The following is a 21,076-nucleotide window of genomic DNA, read 5'->3' on the forward strand; positions in this document are numbered from 1 at the left end:
AAAATATTATTCGATTGGTGTTGTTTTTATTTATGTGTAATCTTAAGTTTTTATAATTTCAATTAAAGATGTATTAATAATTATTATGATCTATGTCTTACAGTAAAACTAAAACCTCTTAGGTAATTGCAGAATTTTCATCTTTGGCTAGCCTATTGATATTATTGAAGTGAAACTTCTTTATCGGGGTTGGAAAAAAATTTTGTGTAACATTTTATGGTTGGTAAATAATATGTTAATATTATTTTTTAAATGATTAGGCATTTGCGCGGTACAAAGTTGCATATGTACATAATATGCATATTTAACGTATTTGTTAATAACCTTACATATTGTCAAGAAGTATTAATTAAAAATTATAATGGTCGTAACTATGTACTTAAAGACTCGAAGGCACGAAAAAAATTGTTAATAAAGCCGTTTCATTTATAGAATATATTGGTTTTTCTATAAATATGTCTTCTAAATAGAAGGGCCTATTCAACAAATGAGAAACAAAAGTAATTAATTGTTATATCATATTATTGTGTACCCATTGACCAATATATTACTAATTATTAATATACCAATAGATTTTCTATTGTGTCTGTGATTCCGTGGCCTGAGTTATTAAACCAATAACTATTATAATATCTTTAATTTCGCTTTATAATACCTACACTAGCTGTACTAAGTACTCAAGAATTTCTATCCTTTAGTTTCTGTGATCTGTGATTTCTATAGTCATGTGTTGCTCTTCTTTTACTTTAAACTTTAGTTTCCTTTAGATATTATGTTTACCTACTGATGACATATAGACTAGCAATATGATACTTACCTATAATGTTAGGACTTAGGCGTAGCGATGCTACGCTATAATTATCTAATATTTTTAGCGATACCAGAGCAAGTAACTAGAGTTTTTATAAACTCAATTCCTAACTCGAAAGGGAAAAATCGGAACCCTAAAGGATCACTTTGTTGTCCATCTGTCTGTCTGTCTGTCCCTTTTCCTCAGGAACGCTTGGAGATATGAAGCTGAAACTTATTTTTATGTTGGACAATGGACACTTACACGTGCGATGCACTTAAATATCTAAGCCCATCGAGTTTTACCTTCAAAAATATATATAAATAAGAGATTATATTGTAGACATTCATTTGAATAAAAATTTTCAAACATAGCGCTCGCTATGTTGTTTTTATTATTATGTTTAGCGGCAGTGCTGTGGTATACAGTATTTAGATATAAAAGAAAAAGATTATATGAACTCGCAGATTTGCTACCGAGCCCTGAAGGAATGAACAATTTGCTCGGCATAATGCAACATACATTTAAAGGAACAGATGGTGAGTATTTTAGAGGTAGTTCAGCAGTATTTTTCATTTAATATTTTCAAATAATTATCTAGGTCTCCTTTTAAAAGCGGACAAACGTGTTACGTGCGGCACTTGCGACGTGTGAAATAACATCCTGCAACATTAGAAACATACTAAATAATTCACCCATTTCCATGACTTAATTATTATTGATCCCTTTAAAATAATATGATAATTGATAAATAGGTATTATTTTTTAAGAAGATGAAATTGTTGATGACTACGAATCTATCTCTTTTGTGGGATTGAATTGTATTAAAAATGTTGTCAATTTCCCTGAAAATTTCTTCACGCTTTAATCTTAAAGCCTCTTGAAATAAAGAAAATTTGACTTATTTTATCGCGTAGCATATCTGTTAGTCTGTACCTAATGTAATGTCTGTAGCATCTACCTACCTACTAGGTACCGATTTTATGCAATTTGAAATGAAAATCTTTTACTTAGATATAATATCTTCGATCTTAATAATTATAATATTATATAATTAATATAATGATATATAATTAATATTTAATACCTACTGTTTCATTTACATAAGTATTATTTAAATTCGAACTAAGGAGATCTTGTTAGAAACTAGATCAAATTTAATTTGCGGCGATTGAGTAGGTACTAGGTAGTTGAGTTGATACTAATTATCTACATATATTTATATAAATGTAACCCGTTTTCCTTGGTCACGGCATCACACGTGAACGGGTGGACCGATTTCGATAATTCTTTTTTTATTATATTCCTTGAAGTACGAGGATGGTTCTCATGTAGAGAAAACGTAAATATGTACCACGGGCAAAGCCGGGGTGGACCGCTAGTCTAATAATAATTGAACTAGTTACGTAGGCTAAATAATCATCACTACATAGTATAAAACAAAGTCGCTTTCTCTGTCCTTATGTCCCTACATCCCTATGTCCCTATGTCCCTTTGTACGCCTAAATCTTTGAAACTACGCAACGGATTTTGATGCGGTTTTTTTATAGATAGAGTGATTCAAGAGGAAGGTTTATATGTATAATAACATCCATCAAATAGTGGAGAAGTACTGTTATTTTTGAGGTTTCTAATGTGATGTCGTAAAAAATTTGATTTTTTTTCGCTTACATTGCAAACGCAGGCTGAACCCTACGAGTTTTATCAAAATAATGTACTAAGTATTATACACATTGAAAAGGTCTACAGAAAAGTCCGCGGTGGTATATGTCTATCTCTTATGGATAACCCACAATAACTTTTTTTGTCATTTACTTTTTACGACAAATAATGGCTAATTTTCGAAGCGATTTTAACCAATACAGCATTAATCCTTAACCAATTAAATACCTTGAATACATTGTTCATTTAATATAGATCTATATGGCCCTTTACACCGTATGATTTAAGTGAATATTTTCGAAGATATTACAGATTTAAAAATTGCGGGACGTAGCGTTTGCGGCGGTACCGGCCGGCCGCCCGGCAGCCGGCTATATATTTTATACCCGTGCGAAGCCGGAGCGGGCCGCTATGTTTTTATATACAACGTTCACAGTTTTTCTGTAGTGTATTTGGTATCAGCATTGCACCCGTGCGAAGCCGGGGCGGGTCGCTAGTAGTTTCTACTTAATTATAGTTTAGGTATATTTATTTAACCTAGCGGCCTAATGCCAATGTCACCACAGAAATTAAGTGACATATCACACTAGCGGATTGCGAGCGGTTTCAAAGCGGAGCGGGTGCGCAACGAATACGTTGCGGTTGCGCAGCGAATTCGTTGCGGACGCGTGGCAGATGCGCAACGTTTACGTCGCAGTCATGTACACTCATTAACAAAATGGAATCCGTGCTGGTTGTTACTTATAACTTGTGATAGTATAATAATTATGAGATCATTATTTTTTACGAGTTTCATAACATGTTAATGTTTAGGGTATTGTTTTATCTATTAAATCTTGGTCGAAATGCAATCAGATAACTTAATTGCTCATTAAGAAAGTTCATTAGTGAAATAAATGTTAAAGCTCCTTAACTAAAACAGGGCTATCTTATTATTAGATAAATAGCAGTGAATAGAAAATTTTATCAAGCAACCAGCAACTCACTATCACTTTGCTCATAATTAGGTTCACAAAATCTCTTTATAACATACGTTGCTATGGGAGAGATTATACTGGTCAGTCGTTACATACTTTTGGAATGTATGGTACATTCTAAAAGTCCTAGTAATTCAATTTTATAGCACCTTTTTTTAACAACTCCAGTTGTTATTACATCTTTAGTTAACTGTTAAGTAAGTGCATTTCCACAGTACGGTTAAAAAATTGAGTGCTACAGAAACGATGGAAATATTGAATGGAAGTTAGGCAAGGCGGAAGGGCTGGCTTTTGTGCGAGAGTATACAAAATGACGCGTCCGCAACGAATTCGCTGCGCAACCGCGGCGTGTTCGTTGCGCGCCCGCAACGTATTCGTTGCGCACCCGCTCCGCTTTGAAACCGCTCGCAATCCGCTAGTGTGATATGGCACTAAATAGGTAAGTATTTTTTGCGGTTAATATGTTTTCAAGGATTTTTTGCGGTTTCGAAAGCTTTCCCAAAAGTGTTGAAAGTTCAGATTCCAAACTTGTTGCGCAGGGAATGAAGAAAACTACCTAAATAAATATTCCTTTTCCACAAGTACCGTGGTCATTCACACAAATTAAAACCTATTTATTTAAAAACTGGCATCAATTATTATTGTCTTCTTTTTCAGTTGCGTTCCATGTTATAAAGGAATTCACCAAGTTTTGTGAAAAAAGCGGAGGAATTATTAAATTTTGGGGAGGACCAATATTTTTCGCAGGTTTTTGTATTGTATACCTACACCTTACGGTGCACTTATCTACCTATATCAAACGAGCGAATGCTCATTCTAACCCCATTTGTGTAAACAGGCGTAGAGCTTTCTTTCGTTGTTCTTATTGCGTTCGAAAATATTCTATGTCATGTTCTTACTGATCAACACTGACTACGAGTTTTCGTTTACATTAAGATCACGAGAGAATGCTCTTGCTCTAGCTCTATGTTCGTTTGATGTTAATGCATCTCTACAATAATTAGAGGTTTTTTTATTTGACTAAAATATCTAAATATTTACATTTAAGCAGTCCGTTACAATTCAATATTAATTATTATATATTCAAGAAAACTTGACTTATTTACATATAAAATGAAATAACTATTTTACTTATGAGTTACTTACTATTAATGAAATAACTATTTTACTTATGAGTAACTTACTATTAATTAAATAACTATTTTACTTATGTAGTTCGTTGCCGATTCAAAGTATCTATTTATTTCCAGGCTCCTGAAAAACAGTTTATAACTATATTAGGAGCCTAGGTCATTTAATATATGTAGCAATTTTTGTTGAAAAATAAACGACTTTTTATTTTATTTAATTAACTTTACAGGTGTCATGAGACCGAATGATGTTGATTTTATATTAAAGAACTTCCCAGAAAAGGAAAGTCGAGAGAAGTTACTAAGAGAATTTACTGGCAATGCTGGGATTTACGCACCTGGTCAGTTAATTAATTATACTTAATTCAAATAAAATGAAAAAATCCATGCTAGTACTTCTAAATTGTTAAGTAATTTGTTGAAATTTTGGTTGAAAATAAATCATAAGCTGTACAAACCATATTTATGTCTTCTATAAAAGAAAATTGTCTTTAATGGACAAATAAATATGTAGAGAAACATTGTATCTATAAAAAATGAAAATATATTTTATGACTACGGCCTTGAAGAATAAAGTTGTAGCAGAGTATTAAGGCACAAATATTATTTTAAATGACTTTGTATATTATGTGCAATAATGTATGTATTTTCAATCAATTAGCAATCTTTATAATTATACGTATTATTATAAAATCCTCGTGTCATAGTAGGTAGATACTAAATACTTGTAACCAGACTTCTGTGAAATAGTTTGACAGATTTCAATGATAATTTTGTGAAGATATTTTTTTGTTAGATCTGAGTGTTCTCAATATTATTTATACCCCAGTTATAAGGGTGTTCTGATCAACAGAACAATTTGGGGGCCAGCTAGTACAAACGTATCTAAGGCGACAAACATCGACGATCATTTGTTGGGCCAAAGCAGGCATTGTGAAGAGGGCACAAAACATTGAAATTTAAACAAATGCTTGTTAACTATAATTTTAGTGCCAATTTGGACGCGTCGGAGGAAGATCATGGTGCCGGCATTTTCTCCGAAAATAATAAATGGTTTCTTAGATACAATTGTCGCCCAAAGTGAAAATCTTACTAAGCGTTTGGCGAAAGACGATCGTATTGGTACTGGGCAGTTTAGCATTTGGCTGTATGTTACTGGTTTCACTTTGTCCACTATTGCAGGTGAGTTCTGAACAAAGTACAAATTAGCAGAAATGACGACATTTTTATCGTGTAAATAATTTTACTCGAGCGTGTGTGCCGAGCACACGTGTTAGAAGTGAAACTTCTCTGGCAAGATTTAAAGATATCAAAATCGTCGCCTTACTCCATGACGTGACTGTATTGCCATGACCCGAGCTTGAAATTTTAATCTGCACTGCTTAGAGAAGTTTCTTTTCAATAATATCCAATGTAAAAGGTAAATTTGGCGAATGTTTGCATGAAGACGGAAATACAAATTTTTATATACCCTTGAACAGGAACGAAGCTCGTAGAAATCTGAAAATAAAACGCAATGTCCAAAACTTTACCTAAAACATATTTTTTGCTTCAAACCGGGTCTTTCAGAATAAAGTACCACTAACAACAATAAAGTACTACCTAACAAGAATTTAATATAGTTTCAATGTCAATTTATTTTATCTAATTACTTACTCTGAATTATATTTTTACGTATCCTCTAGGATAAAACCTACCCTATGTGTTAATCCAAGTTACCTTCTATATGTGTGCTAAATTTCATTGTAATCGGTTCAGTAGTTTTTACGTGAAAGAGTAACAAACATCCATACATCCATATTTAAAAACTTTCGCCTTTATAATAGTAGTAGGATTAATTTTCCAGAAACGTCCCTCGGCGTGAATCTGGACATCCAGCGAAATCCAGACATACCGTTCCTAAATGCTATTAACCGCACATTATTTTTAATGACAAAACGGATGTTAACTGTTTGGTTGTGGCCCGACTGGTTATTTAGACTAACCCTATCATATAGAGAGGCGCAAGAATGCAAGGAGATTATGAATGGCTTAACTAATAAAGTAAGTACATAATGTTATGTTTTGTGGTACTTAATTTCTTAATTTTACCATTTAGTGACGAACAAGAATAAGATGTTAATTTTAGACATTCCTTTTTAGCGTTCCGTACGCAAAGTGTAAAACGGGAGTCGGGACCCTATTACTAAGCCTCCGTCCGTGTCTGTCTGCGCGAGTCCGACTCGCACTTGGCCGGTTTTTTAATAAATCTCATATTAATACCCTTATTTATATTGCAAAAGCATTTTGCACTCTATAAACTTGTGGTTTTTATTTTTATATTATTTCAGATAATGCAAGAGAGACGTGAAGTACTGAAGGATTTTAAAGGTAGCAGTAACAACAATTCTATTTACGGTATGTTACTTGAATAGAACACTTCTAGTTTTAATTTACGAATATTAAAATGTTAAAATCTGTGTAAACGAGTCATTCATTTAGTTTAAGAATAGTTTTAAGAAGGTAAAGTATGAAAGAACGCTTAATTTTAGGTCAAGGTGAACACCAAGTAAAGAGTTTCCTAGATCACCTAATAATGCAGTCTAAAGTCAATAAAATGACTGATACTGAAATAAGGGAAGAAATTTTGGTTTTATTGATAGCGGGAACTGATACCTCTGCTGTGGCGATATGTAATACTTTGAAGCTATTAGCAATGTATCCCGAAGTACAGGCTAAAGTTTATAATGAGTAAGTTATTTGTCAAGACATTTCTAATCTCAGGCACTCTTCACAATGAGCAAAGTTGGCCCAACAAATGATCGTCGATGTTTGCCGCCATTACAGTATAATGAATAAACACCTACAATGATGGCCGATCATAGACATTAATACTCTCTACATTATCGTGATTGCCTCTTCTCGCCCAACGCTGCTCATTGTGAAGAGGGCCCATTATTAACAGATTGAATATTATAATTTGTCAAGGAAATATATAAAAATTGCAGCCTCTTTTGTATCTTTTTGTAAACTATAATAAGAATATAATCGTAATATAATAATTAATAAGAATATAATATTTGAACCAGTTTAACTATAAATATAGGAACTTATAAAATAAAACATTTGATATACAGTCCAGATTTTGGTCCTATTATTGAGTTTTCCTATCTACTGCATTTTTTTTAAATAAAATATCAAATTTCATGTAAGAGCTAGCGCGCACGAGCAACTTTGTCTCCGCAACTATTTTATCTCTCCACCCATGGGCTAGTATGAAAGTGCGCGCACGTAGCGACGCAACTCCCCATACAAATTGATGGGAGAGACAAAATAGTTGCGGAGACAAAGTTGCTCGTGCGCGCTAGCTCTTACGTTATTCGATAAATATACATTTTTATCAATCAGGATAATGAGCGTCTTGAAGGATGACCATCCACTTGACAAAAATAGTCTCAGAGACCTCGACTATTTACAAAGAGTTATAAAGGAATCCCTCCGACTATTTCCTCCTGTACCAATTATTGGAAGAAAACTCGATACTGAAGTTAAATTACGTGAGTTATTTCGTAAAAAAATCTCAAGAATTCATTACATAGGTACATACTTCTACTAGATTGCTGTAAATACAATCTTGCAAGATAGGTGTAAAACATAGTTTCAAATAATAATTTTAAGATAACATCATTATTATCTTTGTAAGTACCTATATAATAACGGGTCATGAGGTCACAGTTGATGCAAAATTACCTAAATTACTTTAAAATGTGCCTACTTATTCTTTACAGAGGATTTACCTATTTATTATCTTCAATATACTTAATTATTGTTGTTAATAATAGCATCTTAATATATATAAATCTCGTGTCACAATGTTTGTCCTCAATGGACTCCTAAACCACTTAACCGATTATAATAAAATTCGCACACCATGTGCAGTTCGATCCAAGTTGAGAGATAGGATAGTTTAAACATGTAGGTACCACGGGCGAAGCCGGGCGGACCGCTAGTTTATTTTAATTTCTAGGGGTTAAATTTCTGTAATTACATTATACTTAATGTACAATTCCTTTATTTAAATTGAATATTTTGTGTGCTTATTCATTATTTTAGGATAAATCCTATTTTGCTTTCAATAGCTTCTGGCGCCATACTCCCTGAAGGAGCAGAAGTTATAATATCTATCTGGGGCATTCATCGAGATGTAAACAACTGGGGATCTACAGCAGAATGCTTTGATCCAGATAGATTCCAATCAAAGGAAGATGGCGGTCGCTTTATACCGTTTGGTTCAGGGCCGAGAAATTGCATTGGTGAGTACAAAATGCCATTTGCTAATTCTGGAATCGATTTGTTTATACGGTAGATAGTTCCATTTTGTTCCCTATCGTATCATTCTTGTGAATTACATAACATTATAATTCAGATAATATGGCGAACACAAAAATATTATGTGTGGTTTTGATTTGTTTCCGTTTCTAAATAAATGGTCAGTTTTTTTTAAGTTCAATTGTTATAGGTCTACCAGAATCTGATGGCATATTTATATTTAAGAAATAAAAGATTTTCATGTGGCAACTTATTTGACAACTATCAAATTGGTTGTCAAATTATGTGTCTTTTTTGCAGTTGATGAATAATTTTTAGGATTTTGTCTAAAAAATCTTCGAAAATGTCGAAAAAGCCGCTGTGATCACAAGCAAGAGGTGTTGTTTATAATGTGTATAGAAAAATATTTGATGAAGAAGGGTCAAACACATCACAATTTTCAATTTAGAAGATTTTATTGGTAAATTGGACTTACCCGCTTTGATACTTTCAATTAAAAAATATTATATGTAGGTAACTATAATATTGTTTGTTGATTGGAATATAATTTTATGAAAACTTATTACAGGAGTTTCCAATACGGCTATTCGTCAAGTCCAAGCTGTCCAAGTAAATTTTATAATGTGTGTATCTGTTAATACTTACGAAAATAAACATAGTTTTATTTTATTTTTATTTTATTTTATAAAAAATTATAAGCAGTCTAGTTTTCTATCGATATAAGATCGATATAACATCGATATTTTCACATGGCATAATGATAATGAACATACAAATATAGGTATGTGTAAATAATGATATGTATTACCTATATAAAAGTAATATGTATATTATACATGTAAGTATGTACCTATATAATATTAAGTGGATATCTCATTATTAAGTACAGTATTGTCCACTTAAGTAATGTGACTAATGATATTGAGAACAAACTAAAAAATAAGCAGTATCAAGATCGTTCAGTCCATTTTCCCTAGGGTTGCACACTCAAAATTTTGATTTCCCTAATTGCCATCAGATTCTGGTTTACCTATATAGATTTTTTGTATAGTTTAATATGACGTGGTTTCTCAAAGTAGTCTACGATTACATCCTATTTGACTTCTTAGAACTAACTTTTTTGCAGAAGTTATAAAATTTCTTGCTAAAGTTAAGGGTGAAAACGATGAAAGTATAGATAAATTATTTCTTTCAGGATATCAATATGCATTGACTGGTATTAAAATAGCACTTGCAACAATACTTCGACACTACAGAATCGTGGGTAAAGAAGCAAGTAGCAATGTTCCAACAATGGATTTGAAATTTTCCATAATGCTGAGAGCAACAGATGAATATCAGATTTCTTTGGAACGCCGTTGATGTTTAGCTATAAGTTATTTAAATAATAAATGAAATTGCTTTTAATACGTTTGATTTTTATTGTGTCTCCTTTTCTGAGATTTGTTGGTATTTTGAAATATTTAATTATCATAGAATTTTAGATTTCTACGTCAGAATAGGTCAGGATGCATAAGGTATTGCAAAATATTTTAAAGGTTTCTTTCCTTTGAGGCTCACAATAACAAACAAAATATAATATCTGAATAAGGTAAACAAACAAATAAAACACGAAATGCTCGATCAATATTTATTACGCCATACACGACTATTACATAGGTACAATATGATAATTTCAAACGGTACGATCACAAATTTTGTTTTAGTCTACGAACTCTGCCTTCTATCGCAGTGAGCATATAATACAATGTTTTTAAATCATGGCTTTCATTCCGTCTAATATCTACAGCACTAATAGTTGGTGATAATATGCAGTTTTGATTTATTATTTCACGTTTTTTGATTTTCACTTGCAAGTTCTCATCTTGTCTTCCGCTAGGCTTCATTGTACACGCTTCTACGTATATATTTGATGGAGAAAATGTATCGAGTTCATTTGTTAGCCGTCTTTTAACTGAAAATATTAAAAAAAATAATAAATACCAACACAATATACAAACGCCATGGTAATTCATTTTTATAAACTAGAGAATTAACTTTGCACCTACTCTATAAATATTTTTTATTTGATTGATATTTTTTACGACATTCCTCAATGATTTCATCAGAACAGAACTTACCATTCTGTTTAAACCGTATAATTTTTTTCGATAAGAGATCACTGTAATATCGACATGATGATGCCATCTGATCTTCTATGTGGTCTCCGCTGGTGTGCACTAAAAATGAATAAATAATAAGAAACCGAAAAATACAATTATTATTAAAAGTAAATTATTACGTAGGTACTACATTCGTTAAATCTTCTTCATTATTTTTGAAATGAACTTCTTTAGATGCGTTGAAAGTAAAATTTTCAGGACGGGGCGTGGCAATACCGTCACGTCATGAAATAAGGATTTTGGTATCTTTGAATCTTGCCAAAGAAGTTTCACTTTTGACTCGTGTGCAAACACACACACACACACACACACACGCTCTTTTAAGCAAAGACAAACATAAAAATTACAAGGTAGGTACCTACTATAAAGAAAATGTAAATTCTATTCAATTTTAAAGGAATTTTACTATCTGCAATGAACCAGTTAATGCTACAATGTTATTATGTACGCAAATAATTTAACTTGACTTTAAGATACTTTTTAACTGTCAAGGAAAACGGCAAATGCGATTTTGTTCCAGTTTCTTACCGTAATCCTTGTGTTTATTATATTTTCTAGAACAGTAAGGACATGTAAATGGCAACGACCCGAGTATTGCTTGTATGGATTGCGAGTGTTTTTCTGTAAAAAAAGAAAATATGTTTTTTTGTTAAATGTTCAGGATAAAAAGGCTCTTTTCATCAGAAACGTTTGTTATGGACCTTTTTTTTTGGTAAACCTACCTACCAGTAGGTATCTAGTAGGTAATTTTCTAAATTTTATCATACAGGATTGTTTTTTTATAATGACAAATTATTAAATCATAAAATCATTTTTCAAATCAATTTTGAAGTGTAATTGAGTAGCTATCTAGCAAACATAAAAAATACAATATAGGTACATTTCCTAAATGTTCTATCTCTTTACGTTCAAGAGATATATAAATTAACAATTTCATAAGAACCCATAGCGTAAAATAGTCTTTCAATATGGAGCTATAATATTTTATAACACCTTTTGGCTTTTGGGTAGTTTATGAAAATTATAACAGGGTATGATATAAATAGGGTATTTATTACCCATTACATATTGTCGTTGTCGAGGTTGTTTACATTAACCTCTATCTCAGTACAAAGAACTACATTTTTACAAAATAATATACTTTTGCATTGTTGTAATTTTATTGAGGATGTTTCAGTTCTTTTTAATTAGATGAATCAACAATTTATTTGATGCACAAAATCAAAGAAAAATTAACATTAGTTCTATTGTATACGTTGGGTAGTTTTTAAATTCCAAATATTATGAAGATACAGGTAAAATATTGTTATACCTACCGAATTTTTTTCCTAAATTTTTAACCTATCCGAGCGAACCTTTATTTCTCTCCTCAAATTATTATTATCGTAAAATAAATAAATGTTACAAGCGTTTACAGCTTGTTTGCATATGTGCTTGATTATGTAATTAAAATTTCAAAATAATTCGGATACAAACCTTCAGGTACCATAATTCCACCAATCACAGCACTCGTTTGCTTACAGCAATTGATTTGTCGTGACGTCACAAAACCAATGGTACGACTGTTGTTACTAGTTTTCTTTGCTGTGGGAGAAATCGCTTCAAAATTAGTAGTATTGTAAAAACGTTATTTTAATTCCAATTACTGTAAACAAAAAAAAACTTATTCAATCGTTTATTAATTACTAGCTTTCCGCCCGCGGCTTCGCCCGCTTTGTATAAAACATAATAAATTATATACTAAAACCTTCCTCTTGATCACTCTATCTATTAAAAAAAACGCATCAAAATCCGTTGCGTAGTTTAAAAGATTTAAGCATACATAGGGACATAAGGACAGAGAAAGCGACTTTGTTTTATACTATGTAGTGATAATATGTAGTTAGAGCTTTAGATAAGCTTTCATATTTTTTTTAATATCTGTGAATCAACCCTAAACAGATTGAATATTTTTTCCTCAATAATTGTGCTGGTCACGAAAAATAAATATATTTATACCAAAACTATCTAACAATAAACGCAACCTAATCAAATATACTAACATTTAAATATTTTCCCAAGTCGTGAATGTGTGGAATCATTTTGTACGCCTGCTTCCATATTCTGAGAGTGGACTATGCATCTACCTCGGTCATATATGAACAAACAGTCTAGAACAATCGATATTGCATATTATTATTTTACTATAAACAATATTAATGTCTGTGCTTTTAGAAATAGCACACTTTCTTAACTTTTATAGTTATTTACACTAAGACAATAAAACGAAAAGATACTTTCTAAGATTTGATCTCTCTGTTGTTCTTTCTATTTCAGGTTTCCAAAGGTGGAATCAATTATAATAATTTTACTTTTTCTTCGGCAATATGACAGATTTAAGCTTATCTTTTATTTTACCCAAACATAGTATTATATTATCTGTGCCCAAACGAAGCACTTTCAATAAGCAAACTAAATCAAAAATTTTAAATGTTCAGATAGCATAGTTCTTATTTGCACTGTATCCTCCATATTGTAATATTTCAATGTCATAAAGCGAGAATGCCATTTATTCCCACTATAAAACACATAAATCTTCCAAGTTGAAACGCTGAATCAATCAAACTTAGATCCACTTTATTCCGCGTTTTATATTACAAGAAACGATCAAATACACAGAGCTGTAAAACGGAGTTTTCCGATTTATCATTTTCCTCTTTGGAAAAATCAGTGACATTATAAAGATTTTACAGAAAATAATGTTTCAGTAATGAAATATAATACGTAGGTAATAACATAATAATAATATTTTACCCAAACACATACATATCTACTAAACATTTATACCCAAGAAGCTTATATCTAACTAGCAATGCCCTGCGGTTTCACCCGCATAGATAGCGATATCGTTACAGTGAAAAGTTTACTATAGGTCGGACTATAGGTTTATTTTTTAATCACATGAAAATCACCTTTACCCCGTCCCGCACTACGGCCTTTTTTTTTGTTTTAGTGGGGAAATCTTTCATAGATACCCACGGCCTCCAGGGGAGGGGCCGTGGGTTATGTCGGATTCCTACCGACCAAAACCCCACTGTGTTCCGTCAAGACGCATATTGGTAGAATTCCTCCGTGACCCCCGCACTACGGCCTGCTCGAACAGTATACCTACTATTTTCTGTAGATTGACACTTTTAAATTCGTTATATCTTTTGAATGGAATATCCAATTCTTTTCATTTAAAAAGTATTTTGCTGGTATTGAAACAGTCTATAATAAAACATCATTTAATGGGATAAGGATTAATATATGTGTATGGATAACATGGTTTGATTACTGTCGGCACTTCTATTTACTTTGAAAACGTTAAAAAGTTGTTGTAGTAACATAACTACTGAAGATGGACATATGGTATCGCGGACTTTCTTGTAGATATTGATCCATTCTATAATACTGCAGAACATTTTTTTGTTCTATCTTCAATAGATTCCGCAGCGCACGCGATGACAGAAGTTTTATTGAGGATTTTTTTACACCTTGGGTTACATTATTGCATTTTTGGTAAGGATCTCTAATTTTTTTGAAAATGCAATATAGCCTATGTTGCTCAGTAAAGATGCAGCTTTCTAATGGTGAAAGAATTTTTGAAATCGGTCCAGTAGTTTTTGCGTGAAAACCATACATACATACATACATACATACATACATACTTACAAACTTTTCCTCTTTATAATATTAGTATAGATACACTGGAGATTTCAGTATGAACATTAACTTGTAACAAGAAAATATGACCTTGAATGACGCCTGTATGTTTTTTTATCCCTTATAGATATAAGCTTCTTGTTCATATCCATCGGCTAAATAGCCTTGTCGAATAGTATGACATAAATGACATGAATTAAAATATTTAAATAAGTATATTATCATAGTGGCGTAGCTACCCAGAGGCTAAGTGAGGCAGAGCCCTCGAATCCCAGGAGAAAATCTAGATCGAACTATCGAAAATTTCTCCCATTTTCAAAATAAATAGGTATGACAGGTTGCAACTTAGTTAGTTGGTATGTCTAGATAAACAAAATAAAAATAAATAGTTTTTTTTCATCGTCGATGAGAGGCCCTCTTTTGTTATTTGCCCCACCCCAGGGCCCTTGCTTAAGTAAGCAAGGGCCCTGGTAACCAAGGTACCTGGTAACCTGGTAACCAAGTGGTTACGACACTGGTTACAACATTGTGAAGTAAACCAACTATCAGCAATTCATTGAGAAGACTGTCGAGATTCACACACAGTTACAAATATTGTACTGTGTCATAGTCTATAGCGTATTTAAATTTTCAAATACAGCCAAGTTCTGAAGAGGTACTTATCTAACTGATGGTTATATTATACTATACTAAGGGCCGATTTTTCAATGCTTGGATAAAACTTATCCGTCCAATAAAGTATTACACGATAATATTAAAATGTCACGTAAACTGTCAAATACGGGCAATTAGAATACGTTTATAAAATGGTAGTTTTATACATTATTCGACGAATAAGTTTTATCCAAGCATTGAAAAATCGGCCCTAAACTAATTTGGAGTGTTCTTCACCAATTCCAAATCGCAGAGAACCGACTAACATGCATGGCTAAAGCACAAAGCTATATTGCTCAATACTTGGATCATTTAGATTTTAGAGCGAGCTTCAAAGGATCGAATATACTGGAACATTTTAATCGTTCAATTAAATCGTTTTATATGATAATTATACATTTTGGAGAGTGTGCAGATTGTCATACTATTCGACAAGGCTATTTAGCCGATGGGTATGAATGTTTAGTAGATATAATTATGTATTAGTTAATGCTGCAATTTTTTAACGAAAGTTAAATGAAACTAAATTTGACGATTGATTTAACTCGCTGTGATTTCTAAACGATTGAATCTAATTATTTGCTAAATTATATAATTTGTTAGATATCAACTCAATTCCAACTATAGCAGGAAATCAATTTGACTTCTTTACAGCCAGCCAGTAGCCATATTACATAGATTTTGGACACGAAGAATGATAACATATTTTTCTGTTAATATTTTTTGTTCATTAATTTAAAATTATACACGATTATTTTCGTTACGAAAAACAATTAATAAGGACTTTTAAATCTAATGTTGATGCTGTAAGCTGTTAATCTATTTTAAATCTTAATATATAATATAAATCTCGTGTCACAATGTTTGTCCTCAATGGACACTTAACCGATTATAATAAAATTCGCACACCATGTGCAGTTCGATCCAACTTGAGAGATAGGATAGTTTAAACATGTAGGTACCACGGGCGAAGCCGGGGCGGACCACTAGTATAAAATATAATACATATATACAAGTAATAAGTTACCTGTATGATCTTTACTCTGACGTTGACATTCCAGTGGCTTGGCGAGAAAATGGCGCGATGTCAGAACGCAGGCTGATTTGTGTTTCACTCTTGATTTTTTATCTGAAATATTATATTTTTCCAGAAACAATTGTTCTATGGATTGAATAATTTCTTAACGATTATAACCTGATTGTAAAGATATACATATATTTTAATTTGTATATTAATAATTATTATCGGAAAGAGACGGAATAAAAATCAATAAGAAAATGAAATGAAAACCAAAAGGTTCAGCCAAAACAAAGTTTAAAATACGGAATAATTATCGTTGAAATTTTGTTAAAACATTTCAAATATCCCCCATATTTTCATTTGAGATTATTAAATCACTATTCTTTTATACAGATAAAAATTGACTATAAAACCTACCTATTTAGATTTTCTAGGGTTAGTTTCGATATTAATCGTGATCACACAGTTACTTTTATGCATACGGTCCAACTTTAATATTATACCAAACTTCGAGTTGCGTTTGGATGAACTTCTTTGCTCTATGGAGAAAAATATTGGATTCAAATATGTTTATCTATTCTATTCGATATAATAAAATCCAAGTTATGTTTCAATATAACGGTAGGATTGTTCGGTTTAAAGAATTTTATTTATCTCATAAACAAGAACAATACAATATGATCTTTTACACATATGAGAAATAACAATTTTGCAGTTAGTATAACACAATCAGCTATCGAAATTAGTTAAGTGGGTTTGTCTTAATTTATTTTTAAAAATAGTAATTGATGAGGATTCTTTAATTGCTTTAGGCAAGCTATTGTACAATTGTGCTCTCTTGATTGTTAACGAACAAAACTGTAACGACGAATTAATCTTTCAACACAATGTTTTAATAAAATGATAAATTGGAATGTTTATTAAGCAAAATTACTTAATGTTTTGTACCCATTGACTTATTATAATAAAAGTAATAAAAACAATAAAACAATATTGTATTTACCTGCATCACAAACGTTTGAACGAACTTGCAGTGAAGATTTATCTAAATTCTTCGTAGTATCTGAAATTGAAAATGATAAATTTCGTGCGCAATTGATGCTATATTTTATAAAAGAATATAATATTATATTTATTGGAGTAGTTCTTTGTTAATACAACTATATCATCTCATTAAAAAATTGGTAATTTTTTGTATCACAAATTGTTTATTTCTCATTTGATTTTAAGTAAAAATTACCTGAAGCATCCGCATCTTCTTGATTATGGCAAGACTTTGTAACTCCAACATTTTCCTTAGTTTCATCTTTAACTGGTATTTCATCCGTCATTATATTGTTATCAGTTAGTATTGTACTCATGTTTTTTGCAGTTACTGAAATTTTATCCAGTCGAGTTAAAAGCGACTTCAAATTAAAAATAATTATAATCGAAAGAGAAAAAATAGTTTGTATTTACTAGTTTTAAATGATTTACTTATATATTTTTATAGATAGAAATGTCTAGGGTTAAACTGAGCAAGTATTAATATTATATAAATTTATAAAGAATAGAAAAAAAGAATCACGAGGCGGGACTCGAACCCGCATCCTTTCGCGCCATTCCGGGGCGGATACCTGACCAACTCAGCCACTCGTGACCCAAATATATTTATAAAGCATTTGAATGCCATAAAACCAAAAATATAAATTCAAGTATTAATATTTTCAACATAAAAGGACATAACTGAGAATCGAGTTTTAATTAGGGCTCATTCACAATAAGAAATATATTATGGACTCTCTTTTTCCATACAATAACCAACATCCATCTAATCTAAAACTTTAAAAACCATATTGAACTAATAAATTTTTATTTAAACGTTTATTTAATAACAATACCACAATTAACAGCAGCTTCTTGAGAATTAACAATATCCGATGTGTGTTTGTACTCGCTTGCGTTTGTCACGGCCAATGTAGCGCGCTCTAACGACTCTGATACTGTCATTTCACTTATATCTATTATTGATTGGTATTCTGAAATTTCGAGTGAAAATAATGGGAAATAATAATTTTATTTATCTTAAATAAAATTTTAATATAGTGGTACAATATGAATTTGAATTTCGACATGCTAATGGCGTTCATATCGTCCTTATTTTTAAAATGTTTTAATATAAACATTGTGTACACGAAGCAAACTTACTTTATCAGACAGCAAAAAAAACTAATTAAAATCATCATAATCTTTCTGCATTTTCAACTGAATTAGTAAATCTTTTAAGGAATTATACGATAAAGATTTGCAAAAAAACAATTAGATTCATACACAATTCGTGTGTAATTAGGACAAGTAAATAAAAAGGATAATTTTATTAATAAAATGCGTAAAACTTTCGTATTTTATTAAACGTTCAAACAATAACTTAAATAACATAGGTATATGACTATACCATCTTTAGTACATCCATTCATCCATTTAGCGGCGTTTAAATTGCTCGATATAACGACACTGGGGTTACGAGGCCGAATCAACGACTTATTCGATCTCTGTTCCACACGACATGACGTAGATTTTGTGTCCCCTTCTGTCTTTTCTAGAATTAAGTACATAAATAAATAAATAAATAAATAATAAAGTGTTGGATATATGTAATATACATGGAAAAAATAAATACTTAATTGCGTATAAATTTTTTATATAATGAAAAACATCGATCACGAGGTGGGAACCTGCGTCTTCTGCCTAAAAAGCATTTGAATGCTGTAAAAACGAAAATTTCTAATTTATACTTAATTATCAGTAATTATTTACAAAGAAAAAAAATTTTTTCCCTATCTAGAGTGTATCATAGCATTTTGAAAACGATTTAAAATAATATGATGATAAAAATTAATATTGTTTCATAGACATAATATTGATAGTTCCAAGCGGAAAGTAATGAAAATTAAGACATAAATAAAGTTCGTGAGTTGGTGGAAGTCATAAAAACGAAAGAAGAACTATATAAAAATATCTCAAGCGGTGGGTAGATTAATTATTATTTCAAGGATATAACATGAAGTATCGCTCTATAATTTCGATATAATTTTGTTGTTTTAATTATTTGCTAATATAATGTTTTCTGGGTTAAAAACTCTACAAAGTCTTTGTGTTACAAAGTATTTTATACCGATATTCTCAATGATCACGTAGGATTTCTAAATTGTCGTTTTTTCTTTCATTAGACATAGACTTACAAGTAGGTACTAAGTTTTAAAATTAAAAATCGTTGAAGTGGAAGACACTACGCTTCTGTTAAGTTTTAGGAAGTTAGAATAGAAATACCAAAGTTCACTCATGTGTTCTAAAACAATGTGAAACAATTAAGACTTTAAACTTTCTAATGCGTGAGGTTGAGCATTCACCGAATTATGCTTATTGCTTTGGGACCTTCTTTTGTCATTCCCGAGCTAATATTGATGATAATATCTATAATCGAAACTAGCGGTTTTCTCTCCATAAGAACCATCCTCGTACTTCAAGGAATATTATAAAAAAATAATTAACGAAATCGGTTCAGCCGTTCTCGAGTTATGCGCTTACCAACACATTTTGCGATTCATTTTTATATATAACTAGCGGTCCGCCCCGGCTTCGCCCGTGGTACATATTTACGTTTTCTCTACATAAAAACCATCCTCGTACTTCATGGAATATAATAAAAAAAGAATTATCGAAATCGGTTCAGCCGTTCTCGAGTTATGCGCTTACCAACACATTTTGCGATTCATTTTTATATATAAGAAGATCTACAAGGACTTTTGGAAATATTCAATGCCGGTGAAATACATGAAAATGAAGCGCTTTAATAAATGTACCTACAGTTAAACATAGAACCTCATTCTTTTTTAAAGTTAGTTAAATTGAGTAAATTAAGAAAAATTCTATATTATACAAACCTGTCGCGTCAGTCTGCTTCTCCAATCTAGATGGTATATTGCTCCATGTTTTGTTAATTTTGATGTCTGGTGTATCTGTTTGTAAACATACGTGCTTGATAAATTGACTGTACTGATCTAAAGTACACAATATGTAGGTTATCACAAATACAATTTTTATAACGATTGAAAAGACAAACTACCTAACTACCTATAGTAGAGCCATTTTAATAGGCAACATTTGACAGTTCAACAAAATTCAACAACGTAACCTAGTAACGACGACATAGAATAACATGATATTTCGTTTTGTTGTAACTGCACATTTGCTTAACTTTTTTCAATTACGATTACATATTTATAATAATAATGACCGATGCAACTAATTTTAGGATTTGATTTTACTGATAAACCATTCTAAACATTTTCTTATTTAAAGAACTGACGTCGCTACAATTTTGTGTCAATAAACCTTTTTTCTTTTTAAATACCAGAGACGTTACTCTAAAAATCGAAATCTGACACCTAGAATCGAATGCATTGATTACTTGGGAATAAAAATCATCATAAATTATTGACATGTGTTTCAAGTTCGATTGACAAAATATGTTTCAAGTCCGTATCGATTAATTCGCTTTAGGGCGCTTGTGCACTACAAGGAATTTTACCGTCCGGCATTCCGATTTTTTACGGTCCGGTTTGGCATGAAAAATCCGATGAATTGGCTTGTGCACCTGTCCGTCTTTACTCGGATCAGTGCGGTACAGTTCAAGGAAGTTTGGCGGT

At 31.5% G+C, this 21,076-nt stretch overlaps 2 protein-coding genes across 2 annotated transcripts in view; both read left to right on the forward strand.

Annotated features, from left to right (window-relative positions):
* Pex7 (peroxisomal biogenesis factor 7) overlaps positions 1-21,076 on the forward strand; it is a 100,630-nt gene that overhangs the window by 25,465 nt on the left and 54,089 nt on the right. The window lies entirely within an intron of this gene.
* Positions 1,302-10,236, forward strand: LOC149484870 (cytochrome P450 4C1-like). The gene is made up of 10 exons (XM_089700807.1): positions 1,302-1,329; positions 4,087-4,176; positions 4,790-4,900; positions 5,550-5,741; positions 6,406-6,602; positions 6,890-6,956; positions 7,091-7,289; positions 7,947-8,095; positions 8,678-8,851; positions 10,063-10,236. The coding sequence occupies exons 1-10, from the start codon at positions 1,302-1,304 to the stop codon at positions 10,227-10,229; spliced, it is 1,374 nt and encodes a 457-aa protein (XP_089556933.1). The 3' UTR covers positions 10,230-10,236.

Source organism: Colias philodice, chromosome 11, assembly GCF_061535455.1.
Source record: "Colias philodice isolate Cphi_HAF_F1 chromosome 11, ilColPhil1 Martin Lab GWU primary, whole genome shotgun sequence".
NCBI classification, from domain to species: domain Eukaryota; kingdom Metazoa; phylum Arthropoda; class Insecta; order Lepidoptera; family Pieridae; genus Colias; species Colias philodice.

Excerpts from the sequence above, each read along its gene's own strand:
- LOC149484870 (XM_089700807.1), top strand. The coding sequence starts at position 1,302 with ATGCAACATACATTTAAAGGAACAGATG. Across the intron at positions 1,330-4,086 it reads TACATTTAAAGGAACAGATG|TTGCGTTCCATGTTATAAAG; the intron begins GTGAGTATTTTA and ends CTTCTTTTTCAG. Across the intron at positions 4,901-5,549 it reads TGCTGGGATTTACGCACCTG|TGCCAATTTGGACGCGTCGG; the intron begins GTCAGTTAATTA and ends CTATAATTTTAG.